The following is a 14,934-nucleotide window of genomic DNA, read 5'->3' as shown; positions in this document are numbered from 1 at the left end:
CTCCCTGTCCTGTTCTTTTCATTAGACAGGGTTCCCCAAACTATAGGTTACAGGTAGAATCTGGCCCAGGTCTTGTTCTTGTATGGACGCCTGAGTTATGAGTGGTTCCTACATTTTTGAAGAGTTGTAAACAAATAGAGATAAAAATGTGACAGAAACAATGTGACATTCAAAGCTAAAGTATTTACTATTTGGGCCTATAAAAGTTTGCCAGCTCCGGATACAGACTAAAAACTATGGCAGCTTGCTTTCTGAATTTTCATGGTTCTTCTTCTCCCCTACTTTTATCTGGACTTTCTCTCCCCTTCATCAATATTGTTTCAGTCTTACATATATCTTACATCAGTTCCCAGGGGGTTGTCCCCAGTTTGGGCCCAGTCCTAGAGAGGAGACTTTGCCGGTCAGTTTTGAGTGTTTAAATTTGTTGTTCTGAAACTGATCTGCTGTGCTTTCCAGCATTAGCTGATACTTATTTTAGAATTATCCTGTTTTTAGGTTTGATGCTTCCCTTTGATGTTTCTTACACAGAATCAGACAACAAACAAATGATGAGGCTGTTGGTTGTTTATTCACACCCACTTGTATATTAGGGTTCGAGGGCACGCATCATCATACAGGTTTGCAGCGAGTGGCTAAATGCTTTTGGTTTTCTACCTAGTAGTTCAGTATGTTTTCATATGGGATTGAGGAAGATCAAAAAACCCTACTGCTACCACCCACTGCCACTTTCCTTTCTGAATCCAACTCACTCATTCTTAAATAATTTACCAAGTAGATTACATGAAATTTGTTTTGAGGAAAATGTTTGCCCTGAGTATTTCAGTATGTTAAATAAATCAACACATTCATATTGTTTCTGTTTTTTCTCCAGAGTCAAGTTCCCATTATGTAATCTCCCTAAAAGCTTTTAACAATGCTGGAGAAGGAGTTCCTCTTTATGAAAGTGCCACCACCAGGTCTATAACAGGTAAGTGAAATTGTTAATCTTCCTCTGACAAAGTAGTATTTGATTTATGGTGAAAAAAGAAAAACTAAAATAAAATACAAAGAAACAAAAATGAATATATTGTTTCATTATCCTCTGATAATCCTCAGAGAATTATTATCCTCTGAGTCTGATATGTACACATGTATACATGCACACATATGCATGCATTTTTTTATTTCTTTGGTTGTCAGAATTAAGTGGGAGGAATTCAGTTTGTAAATTCGCACATGGACTTAGAGAATATAGATCTCTCAGTCTGTTTCTTCCCAATAGCATCATAGTTTTGTTGCCCTGATACCATGTTTCCATCTCCTGAGCAGCTTGTCTCAAATCAATGCCATCTTTGTCCCTGCATAAAGGTTGCCAAATGCCTAAATAGACACTTGCTTCTCCACACAGTGTCTTTCAAACTAAGATGACAAAGAAGAGCTGGCCTTTGGGGGTAGTTTGCATTAGACTGAGTGACACAGGTGGTATTGTCCTGAGCTGGACCTCTGGGTCACCCAAGCAGTGCCCAGGGCCTCAGAACATTAAAGGGATAGCTGATTTAAGGCCTTGTCACCCTTAGGAATTTTACCGTTAGTTGGACTGTAAAGGCAGTACATAAGAGTAAAAGGCCTCAGGAAACTGAGAAAGAAATGGGTAAGATGGTGAGATCCAAACTATTTATGGAGGCTATTTGTTAGCATGCCTAGGCTTAATCCAAAATACAATGAGCAACACATTTGTAGGGCTATTCAGAGTCCCTGGAAAGTCACTTGACTACTTCCCCAACCCCCTGCCACAGACTTATGTCTGAAATCTCCAAGTAAAACCCAAGTTCCCTTTCTCATTAATACATTGAACCTGCCCCCTCACACCCTTCAGACCTCATTTAACTTGTCAGATATTGTCCCCTTAATGAAAACAAAGGATCTGAGATAGCAAGCACCAGAGAACATGAGATGTTACTGAAGTTTGAAATTTGGATGAGTTGGAAGAAATAGTTATAAAATAAATAGTGGAATCCCGTGGCTTCTACTTCTGCCCAAATTTGTGTGAACTGAAGGCAGTTTGTTTGCCAAATGTACAAGCTTCATTCGTAGACTGTCTTGAGAATACAATTGTTCTTTGAATTCATAATTGTTATGTGATGGTCTCCAGAATATACTGTCACTGTATTAATTTTAGTAGTATTATTTAAGGCAAAGTTGCTATTGTAGTCTCTTTGAATCTTTGGCCATTGTTTCCAGGTTTAAGTTCTTTCTAAAGTAGAATGCAAATTTTGGGCGGATGTCAGTATATTTATTTATCTGTGGAGACCGTATATACCATTCATTGTATAATCAAAGGGATTCATGATTTCTCTAAAAGAGTAAATAACCCAGAGAATATTTACTATCAAATGTGTTATCTCCAAATATTGAGAGATGAGAAAATTGAAGTTCAGGATACAAACTAAGAGCTAACATGATGGGTGTCTGGGATTTTAACTTTATTCTCTTGCTCTGCTAGCAACAATATTCTTTGAGAGCAAACAGGCCACTTTGGCTGCACCGTTGTGTCCCATAATTTTCCTTTAGTGACCATCTCTGTCCTGCCTATAGTAAAAGATCCCCAGGAGATTCTCGTCGCCATGGTGACTTGGCACTTGTGATCAGGCCATGCGAAATGATACTACAGTCAGTCTTTTCAAGCTCTTATTCTCTTCCCAAAACTAATGGCCACAAGGAAGGACCACTGAGGTGGCAAATAAAAATCACTTTTCAATCAGAAACTGGTAAAGCTGAAATAATTCAAATAAACTGAAAGTAAGTTGTTCAGAAAGAACCATTGGAGTCATCAGCTTCATTCTTCTTAGCATTTGTTGCATTAATTCTAGCATATTGCATTCCCAAAGTGGTTTCTAAAACACCAGTGATCCAGGCAATTTTTGTTTTCTGATGACTCAGATCCTGAAGGAACTGAGAATTGAAATAATACTAATAGTTGGAATTTGTGTGAGGAATTTTCTTACTAAAGAAAAGCCAGTTAAGGGGTTCAAGAAGAATGTGTGATTCCAGCCCTTTTCAAAGGAAAAACAAACAAACAAACAAACACTTTTTCTGGAAGTGGCAGAATTATTTTATTTTGCTTTCATATGTCATGGAGAACAAAGGACAGATGAAATAAAAGGTTAAGGAAACTCAATTAATAAATGTGTCAGTGCCATGCAGAAGACATCCTCTATCTCTAAGCTTCTGCAAAGGAGTACCATGCACTGTCTTGAACAAGGGCCCGTATAATGTAACTAAAAAATATATCGCAGGCAATAAAACCTCAAGCTAGAATAAGCATCAGGCTATGGAGTTGTCTACACACATGTGCCCACAGATGTTGGTGAGCTCTGGAGCCTCATCCCATATTGGGAATATCAGCATTAGAGCTGCTGAAAGTCTCACCTGGCCAAATGCATTAGTTGTCTCATTTTTGCTGTAAAGCCCTTTATTTCTTGTTGTCTTAAGGACAAGATATCTTGAGCCTGGAGAAGGGAAGAGGATAAAAATCAGAAGACTAATAAAATACGCTGCTGAATTGATTTATTCTCAACTGCTTTATCAATGTTAAAATGAAGTACAATCCACATGTAAAATTGCATTATTATTTTTAGAGTTCATTTTTTTTTTAGATAGGGTCTCATTCTGTTGCCCAAGCTGGAGTGCAGTGGTGCAGTCATGGCTCACCGTAGCCTTGACCTTCCGGGCTCAAGTGATCCTCCCACCTAAGTCTCCTGGGTAGCTGGGACTACAGGTGTGCGCCACCTACCTGGCATTTTTTTTTTTGAGATGGAGTCTTGCTATGTTGCCCAGGCTGGTCTTGAACTCCTGGCCTCAAATAATCCTCCTGCTTCAGCCTTCCTAAGTGTTGGTTTTACAGGCGTGAGTCACCACACCCATCTAAAGTTCATTTTGAATGTTAATATAATGACTGAACATTCATGGGCACTTACCGAAACACCTGTTAGGAATCAAATGGATTTCTTTCTTAGCAAAAATTCTGAGGCTATATTTTGTCTTTTACTAAACTTGTTTTCAATTCTTTTGAATGTAACCACTCAAAGTCAGTGTATAAATCACCCAGTAGTAGGAAGGGAAAAAAAATTGTGTAGCAACAAAAGAATGTGTTAAATTCAATTATTCAAATATTAATAGTTTCTGACCTGAGAGAAAAAGACTATTAATATATGCAATATGTATTAATAGCTGTGCTTGCTATGCATGATAATGCTGTGCTTTGTTGGAAATGCTCTATATCTGCATCAGACACTAGGTTTTTCTAACAGTTTAACACTTGAAATTGCCTAGTGCAACACAAGAAGTGAATGTTTTGTTATTTAATTTTAATTTGTTTAAACTTAAATAGTTCATATAACTAGTGTTCATTGTACTAGCACAGTTCTGGAGGAAGTGTCATGTAGGATGACAAGCCACACCTGAAAAAAATATTATTCCATAAAATGGGAAAGATAAAACTTGGCCAAGGATAGAAATTTCTGGACTGTGTAAGTCCATCGGTAAAATACCACCCAACACCCTTCCTTGAAATTTGAGAGAAGCATTCTGGAACTGACTCCAAGAAACTCAATAACAATAGTCATGAATAGTATACTCATTTAAGATCAGAAATAGTAGGATTGACTATTACCATTTCTTGAAGAAAAATCACCCTATTTCAAAACCTTATGAATGGCACCTGTGAAAAACTGTACAGTTAATATGTTTACCAATGAACCTGAATTAATAAAACAAAGAGGGTAATCCAGTAACATAGGTCAAAAAAGGAGTCTGTAAATTAGAGAACCTCCCATATGTATATCACGTTCTTCTTGTAAAGTCAGATAAAAATAGAAACAAGTAAAGCAAAGTAGCACCTGCTTTAATTTGGCAAATATGTCTTCCACTGCTACACAAATCTGATGAATGATTGAAATCCTTGTGGAGACTGCAACATCTTCTCTTTCCCCTTCATCATTTTATAAATCCATTTGAGTTTAAAGGATGCCTTAATAAAAATAGACCTCAAAGAAAACACAGAAATCCTGGGCTCTGTCATTAAATTTTAAACACAACTCTCTCTCTCTCTCTCTCTCCTTTTTTTTCCAGTTTTTGTTTTCAGTTTTATATTTTGCTCCAAAGACCACAGACTAGTAAACTACTAAATAATTCATTGGAAAACAGGTGATGAATAGGAGATAGGCATTTGAAATGCAGTGGACAAAGTGAAGTAATCATCAAAACCTGCCAGCAGTCAATCCACTTTAAACTAGGTTGTTGAAAAAAATAAACCATGTATTATGCTGCTGTAGACACCCAACATTTTAGTAGTTCTCATCTCCCCAAATGTCATCATATGCCCAGTCTGAGAGTTACATTATCACATCTTATTATTTCTGTTAGAATATACACTACATAATATAAAGATATTTTTAAATGTAAATGTTTTAAGTATAAAATCAAATGTTCAAAGTTAGACTATTACTATGGCCACAAAATCAGCTTTCCTTATTCTGATATCACAGCATAAACATGATTACAAGGTGTTTTCGAGAATTTTGTAAAGACACACACATTATTGTGCAGATTCTCATTATATTATGGATCAAAGCATGTGTATACCTCAGTGCAAATCTCATAAGTCTGTAGGTAGTTAATCCTGTCTTCCCATCCAATAATATAAAATGTTAGGAATGTGGAATATGGGAACTCCCACCAAGACTAAAAACTTAGCTAATTACTCTGTGGGAATGTGGGTAAAATCACACTTCTACATTTTCAAGGATTCCAGTCTAAGAAAGCCTGACAAATCAGGTGCTGTCTGAAACTTAGTTATCAAATATATAATTGATCCATGGGATCATGTGTACCTGGTCACTCTGGCTTTGTGCAATCACAGTCACACACAGGTTGCTGTGGATGTCGGGGTACTTTGTTCTTTATTATTTATTTATTTCTTGCCTAGGAAATGTGTTTGTGGATACAAGCTAAGCAACAACGAAAACATTAGGGAAACCCTATTAAGTTAGACAAGGAGGAGAAAATAAACAAAAAATTAGGTATTAGATTAAACAATTAGTTTTTTTTGTAGACAGAAATAAACCAGAACCCCTTTTTTATCTTATTATTTTAAATTATGTAGTAATAAAACTGATAGATTCTATGACTATATTTTAAGAAGCAATGTGCAACATTTTAAAAATGGACTTTAAAATATATAAGCAGAAGTGACAGTCAAATTGATAAAACCACTCTAAGGGAATGAGTAAATTATAGAAAATATTCAATTACTTTTTTGCAATATAGCAATACTGTTTCTAATGTGTTTTCCGATTGAATTAATTACTTTTTTTTCTGTTCTTCTCATGTTCCCTTTCATCATTATTGCCATGCATTTAACTCATTGTGATGTGTTACCACTGATATTTATTTTTTAACGCTTTTATTTATGTATGTATTTGTTTGTTTCATTTGGTGGGTTTTTTAAACCCAGATCCCACTGACCCAGTTGATTATTATCCTTTGCTTGATGATTTCCCCACCTCGGTCCCAGATCTCTCCACCCCCATGCTCCCACCAGTAGGTGTACAGGCTGTGGCTCTTACCCATGATGCTGTGAGGGTCAGCTGGGCAGACAACTCTGTCCCTAAGAACCAAAAGACATCTGAGGTGCGACTTTACACTGTCCGGTGGAGAACCAGCTTTTCTGCGAGTGCAAAATACAAGGTGAAGTTCTACTTGATAGCATTAAATTTAAAATGAACTGACAGTTGTTTAATGCATTGTTTTAAACCCCTCCTGGACTGTTATGAGTCATTTTGTTGCTGTGTATCTATGTGGAAAAACGAAATATTTTAATAACTCAATATCTAAAATTAACATGAGAATAATTGTATTTTAGGAAACAATTCTAAGGCAAGGTTCAGGAAAACATCAAGTGCTGTAAAATGTTATTTGATTTTCACCAGATGCTGAGTTCATATAAATGATTTGATTCTGTACAAGAGAATGTCATTGTCCCTCGAAAATAGCAGAGATCTATGTTAATTTTCTGGATAGATTTTGGTATCTTTTTTTTTTCCATTTGGAATCTAGATTGATTTCCAAAGCGATCCTGTTAATGTCACAGAGACCCATCTTTCAGTGAATATAACTGGGAATAGATAACTTGAAGATATTTTTTGTAGCCTCAGCACTCTAAGCCATTAACATCTACTTCATTTAGCCTTGAAAACACCCTCATGTGGTAAAGAAAACTCACAATCCACACTCCCCTTTAGCTAATATGAATTCATTCACCAGCTCTCCGTTCTTGTCTAGTCATCTCACAGCCTCTTTAAGAGCTCCTCAGGGATACATATTTGAGACAGTCATTACCACTTTCAAATCTCTATCAACCAGCCTCAGGGATCATAACAACTAGTTATATACTAAGATAATTTTGTTACCTCCTGAAACTGCTATGATTTTAGTATATATAGAAAATATACAAATGTAGACAAAAATGAGAAGATCAACAAGTAGTTGTCAAGAACCTACGATGTACCTAGAAATATACCACATCAGAGAGATGGTTTATTTTGAAAGAAAACATGGTGTAGTCATTGTTACTTATTACATATAATTTTAGGATGAGTTATACACTTAGCTCTATGGATAAACTTAAAAGAATTCATAAGTTATTTGAGACATACAATGTATAAAAACACATTTAGAACTTAAACCTTCACAAGATACTGATTGGGAATGAAGAAGTCAGTTTTGAAAATAAGAGCATAAATATCACCCAACAACTAAGAAATCAAATAGTTCAACCCTGGCCATCTGTCTCCTTCCTACTCCTTTTGTATTCTCTTAACCACTCGATTGGGGTAGCTCTTGAGATTTTAGATCTCCTGATACTTTAGCCAATGTTCTTTTCACTGAACTACCATCCTCCTGAATCCAGCCTCAAGCTAGTAGTGATTTTGGGGGGATGAAAATATTTCGAGGGTGTTTTTAACTCCAGTCCTGGAGCTGTGGCTAAATCCCACCACCAATTCTGTAAGCTTGCCTCCCTCTGCCCATAGCCATGCTGGATCTTCCTCTGGTGTCTTTCAACTTTTAAATTCCATACAATTCACATTTCATCATAAATCAGATTTTAGTTGAAACCATTTAAAGACAGTTTTCTTTGGTACTGCTGCCTTGTTAGGTGAGGTATTTGGAAAAACTCTACAGGCAAGTCTAAATAGTATCATTGATATAAGGTATGTAGTAAGTACCCTATCCATCTCCTTACAGTAGTAGATTTAAGATTCAGCAGAACTATAAATAAAGATAACATCATCAGAAAAGACAACCAATGAAACATATGAGACCATTAAAAAAAATCTCTTTATATAGATTGCCCGATTCTCTAAGTTTACTTTTAAAAGGCACTTTCTCACTTTAAAAATTTTATGTCATAATTGCTGTACTTTGTAGATACATTCATTTCACAGAATGGCCATGGCGACTTTGCCAGAATGTGAAATGTTCTAAGGAATAATGATTGTTTTCTCCAGAATGGTTTGAGTTCCAAAATTTCCTGAAACAAAGTATTTCAGTTGAATAGTTACTACAGCAGACATGGAATTACTGAATCTCACAAAGAGCGCCTGTGAGGTGAGACCCAATCCAAAAAGATTTTAACTGTTCCTCTTCCCTTCATCTTCCCTGACAGAAGGTTTTCATTACTAACATACTATCCCTCTCTCTCTCTTTCTCTCTCCATATATATCCACAACCTGATGTGAGGAGGGTTAGGGCAAACTAGAAAGATACACAATAAATTTAAATTTTACAAATAATGGTAATAGACTGTTTGAGTTTTCAGTTTGTACTTTTCAAGCCAATGTCATATCTTTACCTCATCTCATTTCCACTACAGCTTTAAAAGGTAGGCAGGACATACACACGATATGAAACAAAACATACATGGAACCACATGACCTGGGCTCAGGGGTTGACTTTGCAACATCCTGTCATGAAACTTACCCTGCTCAGTCTCATTTTTCTCATCTATATGATGGAAATATCCATACTTACTGTAAAAACAATGAGATTATTTGTAGTTAAGTATGAAGACAGAGGTAGGTGATATAACTTGACAGAAATTCCTCATTAAACTAGAGCTGAATCTCAGATGACCCCAATGGCATTATCCAGGGATTTCCCCACAGGAGTGCTCTTCTAGTTCCATTTAGTCCCAAATCAAGCTATAATACAGATGCTCATGGTTTGATTGTCTAAAACCCTGTATTAACTTTGCTGACCAAGTGGAGATATTTTCTATATGTTTTTCTTTTAAGGTATTTAATCATATGATGTTTTATACAAATTTCTATTCAAAATATCCATTGAGTGTTGACTAGTGCTTACTAGATATAACATGGATGTTACAGAGGATATGAAGTTGTGCAGGATGCAGTCTCAGCTCTCAAACTGCATATAACTCAATGGGGGGAGCATATAACACATGCCTAAAATTACATACAACAAGAGACAATGCATGAAAAAATGTATCTAAGATTTATTTAATACTTTCTCTGGGCCAAACATTATGTTTTACTTGTCTTAGTTTGCACTTTAATTAATGCTATGAAGTCAGTGCTATGGTTGTGTCCATTTTACACACAATAAAAGTCCCAGGCTGGGCTCAGTGGCTCACGCCTGTAATCCCAGCACTTTGGGAAGCCAAGGCGGGTGGATCGCCTGAGGTCAGGAGTTCGAGACCAGCCTGGCCAACATGGCGAAACCCCATCTCTACTAAAAAATACAAAAATTAGCTGGGTGTGGTGGGGAGCACCTGTAATCCCAGCTATATGGGAGGCTGAGGCATGAGAATTGCTTGAACCCGAGAGGCTGAGGTTGCAGTGAGCCGAGATCACGCCATTGCACTCCAGCCCGGGTGACAAGAGTGAAACTCCATCTCAAAAAAAAAAAAAAAAAAAAAAAAAAGTAAGGCTCAGAGAAGTACTATCTGGTTATTCTATGCTCACAGAGATAACTGGCCATGTTTTTCCAAAGTATTTCTAGGCTTTTTTAAAGATAAGCAGTAGCTTTCTATAAGGTTTTAGAGGAAACTCAGCAATTCATGGTATTACAGAATGCAAAGGTGTCAATCTAGAACACAAAGACGATCTTACTTGTTGGCCTCTCAAATGCCAGTGGTGTCTGTGCCCAGAAACTGTTTTTACTGAGATATGATCCTTCTCTCTTACCTAAAATATTTCTTATTGCCTCATTTCTCCCTTTTATTTCCATTTCTAAGACTTAGAGGTGTTCATGATCATGAAGGAAGGCAAGGGTGGAAGTAATATATCTGCATGTCAGATACTAGCTGACCACTTTGTGTTTTATTTGATGGAATTTCATCTTCCTGATTATACCAAAAAATATTTACATTTATTTAGGGCATATATTTTTACAGGTTTTTCTTATTTTTTACTTTTGAGACGGAGTCTCACTCTGTCGTCCAGGCTGGAGTACAATGACCTGATCTTGGCTCACTGCAACCTTCATCTCCCAGGTTCAAGCGATTCTCCTGTCTCAACCTCCCGAGTAGCTTGGACTACAGGTGCATGCTACCACACCCGGCTAATTTTTGTATTTTTAATAGAGACAGGGTTTCACCATATTGGTCAGGCTAGTCTTGAACTCCTGACCTCAGGTAATCCACCAGCCTTGGCCTCCCAAAGTGCTGGGATTACAGGCGTGAGTCACAGCGCCAACCTACAGTTATTTTTAAGAAGACTTCTGATAAATATTTGAGGTCATCGCTTTAGTAGGCTGGATAGTCACATCACTGAAAAGTTATTAGTACAGTTACATATTTATTTGGTGTTGTAATGAAATACACAATTTTCATAACTATAACCTAAGAAGGATTCATAGCAGAATTTTTTTAAAAAGATATCCCTTCCTACAGTAGTAAGGGTGAGATACATATGATATGAGTGGGGGAAAAGAGCTTTTCTTAATTATTTTAGACATAAATAATAACTGTAATACGTTTTAAAATATTTAACTTTGAAGAAAGATACCTCATACCAAGCACAAAATGATATTTATAAGAGGATAGTCTCAATTTTTTTGCTTATATGGAAAATATACTTCAACATATTAAACCTTGCAGCATGTTTTTTCTTTATTACCCATTTTGATATTTTGAGTAAGCAATAAAGAACTATAATTTACTTTCTACTAAAATATCTCTAACTTGTCATTTAAAAGACAAAGAATGGATTCAAAAGACTACAGTAATATCAACACCGCTTTAAATACCAATGTAATCCTTTAGTATTTATCCAGTTTGCTGTTCCTTCCTTGATCAATTGCTCCAGTTACCATCGTTAAATGTTTGTTTAATGTGAAGTCTACACAAAGAATGAAAACCACGTGACACAGCATTGCTTTTGTCTCATGTTCTCTATAAGATGTAAATGGATTCTGGAAGTCCTAAAAGTTTAAACCTTAAAGGCTTTTTGAAAAACATGATAAGCAGTAGAACTCTAATAAATTAACTTTGTTACCAGTGGAAAATAATAACGATGGTCTATTTAAAATATACAACATTAAAACTTATGCAAAAAAAGCAAACAGATTTTGATTATAAATGAATTAAGTTCAATGCAGAAAATTTCAAAACTCAAGTTGACAGAAGGAAGTGGAATTTGTCCTGTTGCTCTGGTTCTTTAATAAAGGTAAGTATTTAACTTTGAAAAAAGATATCTAAATACAAAACACAAATTGACATTTATAAGACGCATAGTCTCATATGCCTGATCATATGGAAAATATGCTTTAACATGTTAGACCTTTCACCATCTCTTACTAGGAAAATTTTCTATCTAGTAGCCCCTTTGGACAACCATAATACCTAATTTTATTGGTTAAATTGTAGATGGATAATCAGCCAGTGTGAACTGGTTAATAGATGGGAAGTCGAGTCAGTGCTATGCCCTACTCCTCTGCTGTTTGGGAGTAGATTACTTTTGTGCTGGGTTGTTTAACAGTCTTTTTCCATGTCTTGATTTACCAAGTTGATAGAGTTTATTTTTTATCTCTTTGCTATTTCCTACTTGTATAGTCAGAAGACACAACATCTCTAAGTTACACAGCAACAGGCCTCAAACCAAACACAATGTATGAATTCTCGGTCATGGTAACAAAAAACAGAAGGTCCAGTACTTGGAGCATGACTGCGCATGCCACCACGTATGAAGCAGGTATGTGAGGAAATGTCTACCTTTGACCCTTGGTAATCGCATTTCCCAGGTTCTGTGGAAATTAGAACATGTGTTCCCTATGGTGTCTCAATTATACCTTATCTTATATAAAATATTTCATCCTCTATAGTTCATAGCATTTTTATATCTAAGAGTATTCTTCTCACACTAGAAAAATAAATGAATCTCCAATGGCTTAAATAATCTGCTTTCATGATCAATACATGGTTTTTTCAGGATGTTAACTCGGGGGATCTGACTATAAATCTTCTTTTCACTACATTTAAGTAAAGAACAGAAATCTATCCATAGAACTCTGTCCAAAACAGTTGTGTCTTTGAATAATAGCCATGGTAGGTATTTCCCATCTTGAAAAAAAAAAAAATAGATGCAAAACAAAACATTGCATTACAACTGAAGTCTCATGGATATTTACTGTGAATAACCTTGACTGGATATGGGAAGGAGTTTCCAGGTGGTCTTGTTCACTCTTTGGAAATGGGATAACGTAATAGAAGACCTTTATGCAATTTTAAATAGTTCATATCTAGGGTAATGCAATTCACTGTAATTTTTGCTGGTCACATTTACTATGGATCGTAAATGTAGAGTCTATAACCTTAACAAGGATGCAGTGTACTTGACATTTATAGTTCACAGAAATCCAACTTCTGGAGAATTGAGGGCTTAATATTTTTTTATTGGTTTCATGATATATCATATTTGTGGGTAAACTACACCAATTTTCAAATTAAAAAAAATGCCAATAAAGCTCTTTCCTGGGTAAGTTGAATTTCTCTTTCCATTAGAATTTGTCCCATGGTATTGCAGTTCTAATTTTTTTCTCCAACTATTATCTTAACTATTAGAGTTCTAGTGAGAATATTTTTACATATCTGTAGATACTTCTTTCAACAAGCAGATTTCTAGTTGACCTAATTTAATTTTAACATCCTATTTTTCTATTTTACTTAGTATTATCTCTTCTTCTCAGAATTCCACCCTAAATTCAGAATGTTCACAGCTTCTTAGGGTGAATAAGACCAGCTGGATGAGATACATACTATTGGATAGAGTGAACAAGTAAACAGTCTGCTCTTCCTTTTTACTTGAAAGGAGATGAATGTAGATAAATGTGAAATAGTAAGAAATCTGGCCTTCCCTGTGTGAAAGAGAAGTAGTAGTATTTTCATCTTAATATGAGCAAATTCATTCATTTTTTTCCTCTCATAAACATAAAATGCACGCCAACATCTGACTTGATATATGCACCCTATTGATTTCTCATCAACTGCCTAGCCTTGTAGAGGCACCAGTGGTGAGACCCATTGCTAACAAAAAGATATTAACTTTTAGAAATGTGGTTAGTATAAAAGGTAATCATCTGGACAAAAGTGTAAATAGCACATAGATAGGATCCCTGAGTGATGATGAGAAGCAAGAAGTAATTCACAAGTGTCTGCAGGTTTTATAACTGTGAGAAGGAAATTCAGTGAATAAAATAACTGTAAAGTTTGCTTCTAGTTCTGCTGTCAGATAAAGTTTGGGGCTACACCATTGTGTGTTGAAATGGCTCATGATAAAGATATGAGTGACAGGAAAATTTTTGAAATCAAACATTTCATTCTGTCCACATAATGAATCCTTCATTTGATTTTGGTTAACTGAAGTAAAATAAAAGCGACAGGAAGGACACCTTAAATAATTAGGACTTGGAAAGAGACAGGCATCAGCCTTATTATTCCTAGGCTATAGAAATGAGGAACTATTGGTCTATCCCCTCAAGGTGCTACCATAGCAATTGCTTGACTCCACCTTTTTTATTTCCTTGTATGTAGATTCAGTTTCACAAAAGAGAGAACATTATTGACATCTCTTGAGACAGGTGAAGGGAGAAGATGGGATAAGACTATAGAATTCCCAATCGATATTACTACCAAGCTTTCAGGATACAGAGGAGAGCTTGTTCTTCCTTTTTTATTTTTATTTTTATTTATTTTTTATTATTATTATACTTTAAGTTCTAGGGTACATGTGCATAACGTGCAGGTTTGTTACATATGTATACTTGTGCCATGTTGCTGTGCTGCACCCATCAACTCGTCAGCACCCATCAACTCGTCATTTACATAAGGTATAACTCCCAATGCAATCCCTCCCCCCTCCCCCTTCCCAATGATAGGCCCCGGTGTGTGATGTTCCCCTTCCCGAGTCCAAGTGATCTCATTGTTCAATTCCCACCTATGAGTGAGAACATGCGGTGTTTAGTTTTCTGTTCTTGTGATAGTTTGCTAAGAATGATGGTTTCCAGCTGCATCCATGTCCCTACAAAGGACACAAACTCATCCTTTTTTATGGCTGCACAGTATGGCGATTCCTCAAGGATCTAGAACTAGATGTACCATATGACCCAGCCATCCCATTACTGGGTATATACCCAAAGGATTATAAATCATGCTGCTATAAAGACACATGCACACGTATGTTTATTGCGGCACTATTCACAATAGCAAAGATTTGGAATCAACCCAAATGTCCATCAGTGACAGACTGGATTAAGAAAATGTGGCACATATACACCATGGAGAGCTTGTTTTTCAAAGAGAAAAAACAAATCCTTGTTTAAAAGGAAGAGAGGATGGGATACTGGATAGTCCAAATAACAAATGCCCAATACAATTCC

General features: G+C 36.1%; 1 protein-coding gene across 8 annotated transcripts in view; it reads left to right on the top strand.

Moving 5' to 3' along the window:
• Positions 1-14,934, top strand: part of DCC (DCC netrin 1 receptor) — a 1,206,733-nt gene that overhangs the window by 1,056,789 nt on the left and 135,010 nt on the right. For 5 of the 8 annotated variants that reach the window (XM_005586668.5, XM_065533791.2, XM_015439914.4 and 2 more), the window contains exons 16-18: positions 872-967; positions 6,494-6,726; positions 12,113-12,251. In XM_005586668.5, the coding sequence (XP_005586725.3) occupies positions 872-967; positions 6,494-6,726; positions 12,113-12,251 (468 nt within the window). The remainder of the gene's footprint in view (positions 1-871; positions 968-6,493; positions 6,727-12,112; positions 12,252-14,934) is intronic. The other 3 variants (XM_074022755.1, XM_074022754.1, XM_005586669.5) reach the window with 1 other exon arrangement.

The sequence above is a fragment of the Macaca fascicularis genome, chromosome 18 (assembly GCF_037993035.2).
Source record: "Macaca fascicularis isolate 582-1 chromosome 18, T2T-MFA8v1.1".
Classification (NCBI taxonomy): Eukaryota; Metazoa; Chordata; class Mammalia; order Primates; family Cercopithecidae; genus Macaca; species Macaca fascicularis.
The sequence above is the reverse complement of the archived record's forward strand: the minus strand, read 5'-3'. Positions and strand labels throughout refer to the sequence as shown.